Source organism: Myxocyprinus asiaticus, chromosome 2 (assembly GCF_019703515.2).
Source record: "Myxocyprinus asiaticus isolate MX2 ecotype Aquarium Trade chromosome 2, UBuf_Myxa_2, whole genome shotgun sequence".
Lineage (NCBI taxonomy): Eukaryota > Metazoa > Chordata > Actinopteri > Cypriniformes > Catostomidae > Myxocyprinus > Myxocyprinus asiaticus.
The window spans coordinates 29185084-29197437 of record NC_059345.1 but is presented as its reverse complement, the minus strand read 5'-3'; the positions used below and the strand labels follow the sequence as shown (position 1 = coordinate 29197437).

Below are 12354 nucleotides of genomic sequence, written 5' to 3'. Positions count from 1 at the left end.
ATGCATATATACAGTATATCGATAATCATCTGTAAAATTTTCTGATTATTGATGCATGATAAAGGCATCAATCCCAAGCCTAACTATTGGTGATATCTCAAAACATTACTTTTATATGCAATTGGACTTACTATTTTTGTCTGGTGGACAATAAACAGACAAAAAGGCCAGAATATCAGAAGCTTGTGTGTGGGGATTTTGACCTGGACCAGTAGACAACCACCAAGAGCACTGCAGCAACGACTCAGAACACCTTAAAAGCAGCATAGCCTGGCAATGACTCACAACACCCTATAGCATCATGGCAGTGAGTTTTGCACAGTAAGCATCACTCACGTTTACATTAGAAAATTTAAACATTTAGTTTACAGTACAGTCACTACATCACACATCAGTCAGATCATTATCATCTACAATCTGGATTGAATTCAACTGAAATCTCTTCCTAAACCCATATGACAAAGACAACTTTGCACCAATCCAATGTATAGAAGCTAATCAGCAAGACTGCACATTGTAGATCAATGGCTCATGTCTTAAAATGTATTCATATGTAATAAGACAGGTGTGCAGTGGAGGAATTTAACTGTGTGAATGTCTTAATCATTAGAAGCTTTTCATCAAAGTCCCTACAAGCAATGCCATGTCAACACGCCTGTCACTGTTTTTTCCAGCTGCGGGGGGCCCGATACCACAACACTGCTTCAAGTCTCCCTGTTACTATGGTAACCCACAGCCAGGCAGCTCAGGATTGGCTGCAAGTAGGTGCTAGCCTGAATGCAGGCAGAAAAATGACAGAGAGAGAGAGAGAGAGAGAGAGAGAGAGAGAGAGAGAGAGCTGAAAGAGAGAATAAACAGAATGAATTGTTGACAGTTTACACAGTAAACCTGTCATCATGATGTGGTGTAACAGGGAAGCTTATCCTATATTCATTTCAGATCAAATAAAAACTGAACTCAACACATTATTCACAAATGTAGAACACAGTTTACCAAGTTCAGAGAGATTGTTGAGTCAGAGGCCCTTTTTACACCTTGCATTAAAAATGCGTTGCACATCAGGATCAGAATCAGAATAAACTTTATTGCCAAGTATGCTTACACATACAAGGAATTTGTCTTGGTGACAGGAGCTTCCAGTACACAACAAAACAAAACAGCAACAAGACTTTTAAAAAAATAATTACAAATTGAATAAAAAAATAAAGTATATATAGAATACACAATAGACAATACCCACACACACACATACGTGTGTGTGTGTGTGTGTGTGTGTGTGTACATATATATATATATATATATATATATATATATATACACACACATATATATACAAGGGGGGAAACGGTACATGTATTCGTCCCGAGTCAGTCACAGGTGATACACACTCCAATCCAGAAGGGGGTGCGCGCGGTAATGCAACGCTGATTGCTAACCGCCACAACAGGAAAAAGAGCAGAAGAAGAAGAGACCATCTATGCACCAACCCAAAACAAGGCTGTCTCTCGTTTGGAAGGCTGCATGCTAGGTAGGACACGTCCTTTGAAGGCTGCAGTATACCGAGTGTCCTCCTTTAAACAAGCCTCGTTTAAACGAGATGGCCTTCGTAGGACAAATGTAAACGTAACGTATCATGGTTGCTATGACAGCACCCACTCTTTAACAAGCGCGAGCATTTTGAGTGAGAAGGGAACAAAGTCTCTTTAGAAGGGAATGTATGAGGTAAATTTTAAGAGAGTTATAATGATGTAAAGAGAAAAGAAAATAGATTTTACAGGTGTAATTTTAGTCTAATACTTTATTTTAATTATATATTAATATAATTATACATATTATATACTCTGCATCCATCGACTGAGGTACTTCAACTTGGGAATTAACATTACTTTTGGCAAATTGGCATCATTTTTTTTTTTACATTTCCGTTGAAGCAAAGAATTGTGGGTTATGAGTGGGACCTCATGCATCCTCCGAATTCCCGTGAAAGAAGTTCGCATTCGAAGGCTGCATTCGAAGTGTCCTACTCACTTTTCTAAAACGAGACAGCCTCAATGACGTATGCGGCCGACAAATGCAACCTCCGGAGGATGCATCCTTCCAAACCAGACACAGCCCAAGAATGGCTTCTCCTAATGCACAAGTTTTATTTTTCATTATTCTATTTATTTTGTACTTTTAAAGAGATACTTTTCAGTTTTGTAGCTGATTGTGACCAAATACCTTTTGTTTTTTATCAGCCCTATAAAAAAATATGGCCTATGCAAGAGTGCATTCTGTTAACTGCTTAGTGCTTAATACACTAAAGGAGGCTGTACTGTACCAACTACCTCAGGGGGTACTAAATGCCGCTAGGTGGAACAAACTGAAATTTGCACTACTGTCTGTTCAAAATAAATGAAAAGAAACCTAGCATTTGGGATTTGTTGCTTTTTCCTGTTGTACCGAACTCGTATCGAACCGTGACCCCAAAACCGAGGTACATACCGAACCGTGACTTCTGTGTACCGTTACACCCCTAATATATACATATACATACATACATACACATACATACATACACACACACACACACACACACACACACACACACACACACACACACACACACACATATATATATACATACATACACACACACACACACACGTAGTGCAAATCTAATACAAATCGGTTATATACAGTGCAAGGGAATGTAATGGCAGAAGAGATAGGATGTGTTGGATAATATAAAAAGACTAAGCTGTGTATTGCACATTCATTTTTGCTCAATGGGGCAGTTTTAACTGTTCATGAGCAGGATAGCCTGAGGGAAAAAACTGTTCCTGTGCCTGACGGTTCTGGTGCTCAGAGCTCTGAAGCGTCGGCCAGAAGGCAACAGTTCAAAAAGGTAATGGGCAGGGTGAGTGGGGTCCAGAGTGATTTTTCCAGCCTTTTTCCTCACTCTGGAAGTGTATAGTTCTTGAAGGTAGGGCAGGGGGCAACCAATAATCCTCTCAGCAGTCCAAACTTTCCTTTGTAGTCTTCTGATATCCGATTTCATAGCTGAACCAAATCAGACAGATATTGAAGTGCAGAGGACAGACTCAATGACTGCTGAGTAGAACTGTATCAGCAGCGCCTGTGTCAGGTTGAACTTCCTCAACTGGCGAAGGAAGTACAACCTCTGCTGTGCCTTTTTCGCAATGGAGTCAATGTGGGTCTCCCACTTCAGGTCCTGTGAGATGGCAGTGCCCAGGAACCTGAATGACTCCACTGCTGCCACAGTGCTGTTTAAAATGGTGAGGGTATATAGAATGGTACGGATAGTATCTGGATATTCTTTAGCTGGATTGCATTTGCAACTTGCAGTCAAATGCATCTCCAATGTCAATTGATAGAGATCCGATCAAAGTTACCCACGCATAATGAAAAATGCTACTTACATATTAGTCAGAGGCTGTGGTTACTGAAAATTCTGTGTCTTTTAGTGAATTTTAAAACAATGATGGATAATTTAAACACTTTCCATCACTTTAAGTGGGTTTTTTTCCTTCATTGAAAATTTTTGGTGGCCGTAAGTGCTAAATATGGTTCTCATCTGAAACGCGGAAGTTAAGTCTGCCTGGTGCCACGCAAGCCACTTAGAAAACAGGAGAGAGACGTGAGGGAGTGGGGAATTGAGGAGAGAGATGAGATATTCCATTTGTATTACAATGGAATAATTCATGGCAAAATGTTCATTGTTCAGGTAACAAAACTGCAAGACGGAATGCAGTGTCTTTTGTGTTCCTCACAATAAACAGAAAAAGGCAAGAAGCCGGAACACAGCACTTTAACACCAGATGACGATAGCGTAACCTCATCACATCATTAATTACTTGAGTAGTTGAATCTGGATAACGAAAACGCATTTGCTTTTACACCTTCTTTGAATGTGGACAGAATCCATCCCTGACCATGTCTTAATGTGGTTTCAGTGATCGATCACAATGTGGTCAAGTGCTATCCGATAGCGATCCGATCACCGAAAACACATGTTAATGCAAGGTGCAAATGGGCCCAGTGTGTGCACATATCTTCGTGGTTACCTGGATTGAAGGTGCTCCAGCTGAACTTGAAGGTTCTCTGATTGCTCCACCTGCTCATCCAGGGATCTCTGTAGCTTTCTGGTCTGGTTATGAGCCTCATCCAACTGAAACACATGCATTATTTAATTTGATTTTAGTAATACTGCACCCCAAAAAGTGAGAATTCTGTCATCATTTACTCACCCTCATGTTGTTCCAAACCTGTTTGACTTTCTTCCGTGGAACACAAAAGGAGTTATTTATAGCAGAATGTCCAGTCTGCTCAATATACAAATTAAATTTGAGCCTATTTCTCACAAAAATGTACCATATAGCTTCAGAAGAAATGTATTGTGCAAGTCATATTGGCAATTTTACTGTATGATGCTTTTATGGTGATTGTTTTGTCCATTTTGTGGCTTGGACACCCCTGGTCCCCTTCCACTAAAAAGAGCAGCTTTGACACTCAGATAAACTTTTCCTTTGGTTTTTCATGGATAAAAGAAAATCATACAGGGAAGGAACACCATGGGGTTGAGTAAATGATGACAGAACTTCACAAAATAAACCACAGAGTACATCTCAAGCAATATTGTGTTTAATGACAAAGTCATATTAGAGTGAATGCTGCAGTTCACTTGGGTTTTTTATCTTACCTCATCTTCAGCTTGGCCCAGCTCTTTCTTTAGCTCCTCCACCCTCAGTCTGAGCTTCTTAACTTCTGTCTCATGCTGCTCAATACGCCTGTTAGCATGTGTTAGCTCGGCCATCTTCTCCTGGTACTGCTTCTTAACCTTGGAGTGAATGTGCCGCAAATCTGCCAGCTCCTGCAAGAGAGGTGAAGTATTGACACAACACTTAAGATACAATTCCAGACTGCCGAGAACTTCCCTTATCACCATCCATATACAACCCGTGTCATATGAGGTCTCATTCAAGATAAAGATCCTTTTGATGTTATTCTGTGGAAATCTTGACTTCTGAAACTGTTTGAGAAAGCGAATGAGTCACAGAGCTGGAAAAACCTACAAGTAAAAGAAAATAAAGCAAAGTTCTTTCCCGGACATTAATACAAAAGGACACTGTGCTTCAGCTCAAATCACAGCAGAAGAGACTGTGAGTGGGAGCCCAGGTCATATCTAATCACCAAATAAAACATCTCACAACAAAGAACATTATGTTGCCAACTGAAGGTCTGTAAGCCCCTATAGTGTTGGTTAGTGTTGTTGTTCTGCCATGGGAGACTACTGAAGCATATAAAACAGTATGCAATAAAGTGACATTTGGCCCACCATGGCTCAAAAGAACAGTTTTTGTGCTGAACACAACTGTAATAGGACCTCAAATATCTCCATTAGGACTTTATATTGCTTTGTATACACAGCATTACTTTGAATTTTTCACCATTGTATATTTCTGCTCTTCTTGGGAACACTTCCCTTACGTGCAATAAAAGTATTGTGGAGGTCATGGTATGGTGATGGTGTCAGAGATGTAATATCATGGTACTCTGAATGGTTTCCATATTTATATACCATTGAATTTACATGGCACCATAATATTACTTTAAAGCACTTTTTGCTAAATTTTTAGTAGCATTGTCAATAAACACAATTACACATATGTTCTACTGAAACAAGAGTCAGTTTTTGTCTTTGACAAACCAAGAAAGAACTTCACAAGACATCAAAGGTCTTGAAAACCAAAATCACCACAAGAAGCGGTTTCCAGACTAGAATCCTGAAACCATATTCAGTTAGTCAAGACAAACTAACACTAACAATGTCTGATGTAACCAGTGTTTTACAAGCTGAGCTTGTGGTCAGGCCGATGACAAGAGACGTTTCCTGATATGCACCACACTCCACCCCATATCCCAACTGAGAATAAAAAAAAAAGATCAAACTAAAGTGAAAGAAAGGGTGCCTCAAGGAGCTCTGGGGAAAACAGCATTCTTCTCACCACAATTGTACAAATCGGTTATCCAGGTTACCGTAGACTTTGCCAGTTCGAATCAGTCTGGCCATTCTCTGTTGACCTCTCTCATCAACAAGGCATTTCCGTCTGCAGAACTGCCCCTCACTGTATGTTTTTTGTTTTTGGCATAAATCGGAGTAAATTCTAGAAACTGTTGTGGGTGAAAATCCCAGGAGATCAGCAGTTACAGAAATACTCAAACCAGCCCGTCTGGCACCAACAATCATCCATGTGATTATCTAATCAGCCAATCATGTGGCAGCAGTGCAGTGCATAAAATCATGCAGATATGGGTCAGGAGCTTCAGTTAATGTTCACATCAACTATCAGAATGGGGAAAAAATGTGATCTCAGTGATTTGGACTGTGGCATGATTGTTGGTGCCAGATGTATTTGTTCTGAAATTGCTCATGATTTTTTTTAAATCAGATTTCAATAGATTAAATATTTAAAATGCAAGGCACTGAATAAAAATCTATTTAAAAATAATGAAGGCATGTTTCTCACATTTATTCACTAAATGAACACAAGGGAGAATGAGATTTAATTATTTTCATTAATATGCACTTTTCTATTTATATTTTTTGTACAAAGACACAAAATAGCTTAATAAAAAGCATTATTTACCTTCAAATAATTTTTACTAATAAAAGCATTATTTTCCTTCATATATTTTTAACAATTTTGTTTTGTGTGCAAAAACTACTTTATTATTTTCTGGAACCAGCTGAATATTGCATAATACTAAATTATTACTGTGGGACCCAGTCAAGATTTTAATTTTTTATCAAAAAGTTCTTAAGATAAATTATAAGAAGCTTGTAAGAATGTTGTAATTCATGTGCAATTCTTGAAAATAAGTTCTCAAATATTTTAAGAAATTTTTTCCAAAGAATAAAATGACAGGCTTTGACACTGTATGATTAAAATAGCCTGTTCATGAGGTTGCCTTGTCTAATACAGCAAATTAAATACTTCAACAGTGGTAAATCGTAATGATAAATGTATCTTCTAACCTTTTTTAAAGCAGCAAACACATTGCAATCTTTTTTAAATGTAAAGTGAGTGAGATGTGTTAGTTTAACGACATTAACCTGCATTAATTTACGACATTAATTTACTTGCTTGTAACCATTTGACAACTTTTAATTAGACATGGAGAAAAAAAAATCTTTAGTAGACAAAAGCTGCAGGTTTTCATTGAGGAAATTAGTGCAAGGCAAAAAGTACTCCTTGGGAAGCTTGACAATTACTTTATTTCTCATCAGAAAGAGGTAGGCATGGGAAAGGGCGGCAGAGGACAGTCTCAGCTTTCTAATGATATAATTATGTTATTATGGACTAAAGATCACAGAGAGAGAGAGAGAGAGAGAGAGAGAGAGAGAGAGATATCCAGCGCATCTGTTTGAATTGTCTAACTTGGTTGGTATCCACATTAAGAAGCTTCGAAACAAAACAAAAAAATGTTATGTTGTGATAACATTGACATGGTTTGAAAGTGTTTTATTTTTATTTTCAATTTAAAAACGTGTTTTGGTCTAAAATCACATTTATACATAAACAGCCCATTTCTTAAGTTTTCAGAAATAAAAAAAATATTCGTAAAACATTTTTTCTGATGCTGTAATATGGTAGTTAAGAAGAATTTTCTTAAAGTTTTGTGAATCCGGCCCCTGGAGCTTTTTTTTTTAAATGCAGCATCAGTGTGTGTTTGACAGTTTACAGTGATGTCATCTCCTCCTTTTCTGTTATACTGTGATAATTTGTAGATTTGTATAACTTGAATCTGCAGAACTTTTTTTCACAATGCATGTAATCTGCTCTAAAAAGACAAGCCCATGAGGCCTGCTTATTCTTTCTGAAGCGCACAGAGACCATGTTTATCTGTCTTTAATCAACACGTTTTGCAATTTACGAATCACGTTACCATATCGCCATTTTGATATTATTTTAATTAATTGTGCATGAAGGATTGTGAAACTAGTTTACTGATGCGCTCTCAATGAAACTTAATGGCCAACTAAAAAGCACATTAAAATCATTGTGATATTCACAATATTGCTTAATTTTAAATCATTGGCAAAATCACTGCGATTATGTAGTGAAAATGTATATATCTCACCCAGACCTATTTTGAGAAACAAAATGATAGTTAACATGATGTGCTTTTCCATTTACAGTATTCAGGGATATGTATGAACTTAGTTCATACTATACCATACACACTATGTTGGACATGGCATAATGTACCAAATTGTCTAAAAACATATTTATATTTTTAATCAAATAATGCAATAGAAAAATACACTAAAATTTCAGTTGGTGCTGGAAATCAAACAGAACTTTGAGATGAACATCACAGTGTTCATATATAGAGTTCTGGGTCAGCTTATAATATACAAACATGTTTTTAAGCAATGCAAAAATTCTTAGATCCATTTATAAAACTGGGGTTAACTGTATTTAAATACTGTTTATAAAAATTGGCGGTAAACCCTTATGGTATGTCACTACATCATGTATTTTAGGACGTCATTAATTGTACATGGTGAAGCCAAATCAATCACTTCAAATTAAAAGTTGAGTCAAGTACTGCCAAGAATGATATGCATGTCTAGGTGAGGACTGACCCAGTATGATTCACTTAACAGTGCTTCTGACCTTTTCTAGTTTCTGTACACACACTAAGCTCATATAAACACCTCTGTGGCTATAAGAGTGAGAAACAATGAAAGGGAGAATCTATGGAGATTGAGGGGGATGGAAGCTCAAGGAAGCCCCAGAATCCATTAATAATTTAAGAGGATAATCAAGTAGCTAGACAAATCTAATTTATAAATGTACCTCCCCCATCACAAGAGCAGCCAGCCAAACTGTCTGTTTGTTTTTGAGCGGGAGCGTGCATGTGCACATATAGATACGTATATGCTTGTTTAGTATCAATGGTTTTCCTTATTCACTTTTTCATTCAAATACTGGTTTATCTAAGATTTTATCTAAAAGTGAAAAACTTCAAATGATGGATCAGCATGAGGGGAAGATGGACACACAAACATCTCTATGTTTACCTTGCTTAATGAGGACATAAAAGAAAACACTATTTACTTTATTTATGAATATATATACACACACACACACACTGTTGGCCATAAGTTTGGAATAATGTACAGATTTTGCTGTTTCAGAAGGAAATTAGTACTTTAATTCACCAAAGTGGCATTCAACTGATCACAAACTATAGTCAGGACATTACTGATGTAAAAAAACAGCACCATCACTATTTGAAAAGTAATTTTTGATCAAATCTAGACAGGCCCCGTTTCCAGCAGCCATCACTCCAACAGCTTATCCTTGAGTAATCATGCTAAATTGCTAATTTGGTACTAGAAAATCACTTGCCATTATAATCAAACACAGTTGAAAGCTATCTGGTTCGTTAAATGAAGCTTAACATTGTGTTTGTTTTGGAGTTGCCACAGTATGCAATAGACTGGCATGTCTTAAGGTCAATATTAGGTCAAAAATGGCAAAAAAGAAACACATCAGTCAATCATTGTTTTGAGGAAAGAAGGCTATACAATGCTTGAAATTGCCAAAAACTGAAGATTTCATACAAAGGTGTACACTATAGTCTTCAAAGACAAAGGACAACTGGCTCTAACAAGGACAGAAAGAGATGTGGAAGACCAGATGTACAACTAAACAAGAGGATACGTACAGTAGAGTCTCTAGTTTGAGAAACAGACACCTCACATGTCCTCAGCTGACAGCTTCATTGAATTCTACCTGCTCAACACCAGTTTCATGTACAACAGTAAAGAGAAGACTCAGGGGTGCAGGCCTTATAGAAGAATTGCAAAGAAAAAGACACTTTTGAAACAGAAAAACAAAAAGAAAAGGTTAGAGTGGGCAAAGAAACAGACATTGGACAACAGATCATTGGAAAAGAGTGTTATGGATCTTAACCCCATTGAGCTTTTGTGGGATCAGCTAGACTGTAAGGTGTGTGAGAAGTGCCCGACAAGACAGCCACATCTATGGCGAGTGCTACAGGAAGCGTGGGGTGAAATGTCACCCGAGTATCTGGACAAACTGACAGCTAGAATGCCAAGGATCTGCAAAGCTGTCATTGCTGCACATGAAGGATTTTTTTAATGAGAACTCTTTGAAGTAGTTTAGCACAATGTAATAGTAATTTTTCACATTATTAATGTCCTGGCTATACATTGTGATCAGTTGAATGCCACTTTGGTGAATAAAAGTACAAATTTCTTTCCATAAGAGCAAAATCTGTCCATTATTCCAAACTTTTGGCCGCCAGTGTGTGTGTGTGTATATATATATATATATATATATATATATATATATATATACACACAGGTGCATCTCAATAAATTAGAATGTCGTGGAAAAGTTCATTTATTTCAGTAATTCAACTCAAATTGTGAAACTCGTGTATTAAATAAATTCAATGCACACAGACTGAAGTAGTTTAAGTCTCTGGTTCTTTTAATTGTGATGATTTTGGCTCACATTTAACAAAAACCCACCAATTCACTATCTCAAAAAATTAGAATACATCATAAGACCAATTATGATGTATGGAAAGTATGTTCATTTACTATATATGTACTCAGTACTTGGTAGGGGCTCCTTTTACTTTAATTACTGCCTCAATTCGGCGAGGCATGGAGGTGATCAGTTTGTGGCACTGCTGAGGTGGTATGGAAGCCCAGGTTTCTTTGACAGTGGCCTTCAGCTCATCTGCATTTTTTGGTCTCTTGTTTCTCATTTTCCTCTTGACAATACCCCATAGATTCTCTATGGGGTTCAGGTCTGGTGAGTTTGCTGGCCAGTCAAGCACACCAACACCATGGTCATTTAACCAACTTTTGGTGCTTTTGGCAGTGTGGGCAGGTGCCAAATCCTGCTGGAAAATGAAATCAGCATCTTTAAAAAGCTGGTCAGCAGAAGAAAGCATGAAGTGCTCCAAAATTTCTTGGTAAACGGGTGCAGTGACTTTGGTTTTCAAAAAACACAATGGACCAACACCAGCAGATGACATTGCACCCCAGATCATCACAGACTGTGGAAACTTAACACTGGACTTCAAGCAACTTGGGCTATGAGCTTCTCCACCCTTCCTCCAGACTCTAGGACCTTGGTTTCCAAATGAAATACAAAACTTGCTCTCATCTGAAAAGAGGACTTTGGAACACTGGGCAACAGTCCAGTTCTTCTTCTCCTTAGCCCAGGTAAGACGCCTCTGACGTTGTCTGTGGTTCAGGAGTGGCTTAACAAGAGAAATACGACAACTGTAGCCAAATTCCTTGACATGTCTGTGTGTGGTGGCTCTTGATGCCTTGACCCCAGCCTCAGTCCATTCCTTGTGAAGTTCACCCAAATTCTTGAATCAATTTTGCTTGACAATCATAAGGTTGCGGTTCTCTCGGTTGGTTGTGCATCCCCAAAGCGAGATTTTGTCAGATTCATTTCATTCTCTGGACAATTTTGACACCAAAGCAGCTAACCACACAAACACAAACACACACGTACACACACACACACGCACACACGCGCACGCACACGCACACACGCGCACACACTAAGCCACTTGGCAGTATGAGAATCCCATACTGCTGTGTTTTATTGATTTCTGGGTCACCAGAAAGGAGGACAAGATCTACTTGTATTTTTACTGGGAGAGCCGCAGAAAATCACACTGATCTGTATTTGGAGCACATCCCTCAATACGGCCTGCCAAGGTGCTGTGTGTGCATGTGTTGTATGGATATGTGTGCACATGTGTGGGTCATGAGAGGCAAAAGTAGAGGAGTCTATGAAATGTTATATAAGTGCTTTTGCTAAATAGAATTTATTAGACAGTTCAGTAGCTTGGTTTCCATCCACTTATTTTAATGCGCATTTTGGGATATTGCATTAAAACTGCTGGATGGAAACACAGACACGAATAAAATAATCAAAATGCACATAAAAATCGTATATGCTTGCTTGAGGAAGATACATTTTTTATTCAATAAGAAGAAATGCTTATAAACTATGATGGAAACACATTTACCAAATAAACTCCTATTTAATTTATTAGGAATACAAGATGCGCATAAAAAAAGTCATGTGACTGAATAATTAATTCATAATGGGACTAATCATAGGACCAATCATCGCATCTGAAATGTTGCTCTGGTCATCCTGGAATAATGGCATCCTGTAAATCCAAAGCCTGCAATAAGTTGAATACAAAATTTAACTGTGCGGTTTATTGACACATTAAAAAAAAAAAAAAATATATATATATATATATATACACACA

At 37.7% G+C, this 12354-nt stretch overlaps 1 protein-coding gene across 4 annotated transcripts in view; it reads right to left on the bottom strand.

Moving 5' to 3' along the window:
- Positions 1 to 12354, bottom strand: part of ccdc102a (coiled-coil domain containing 102A) — a 127474-nt gene that overhangs the window by 9507 nt on the left and 105613 nt on the right. For all 4 annotated transcript variants that reach the window (XM_051651688.1, XM_051651678.1, XM_051651696.1 and 1 more), the window contains 2 exons: positions 4703 to 4873; positions 4068 to 4171 (listed from right to left, as the gene is read on the bottom strand). In XM_051651688.1, coding sequence (XP_051507648.1) covers positions 4068 to 4171; positions 4703 to 4873 — 275 coding nt within the window. The remainder of the gene's footprint in view (positions 1 to 4067; positions 4172 to 4702; positions 4874 to 12354) is intronic.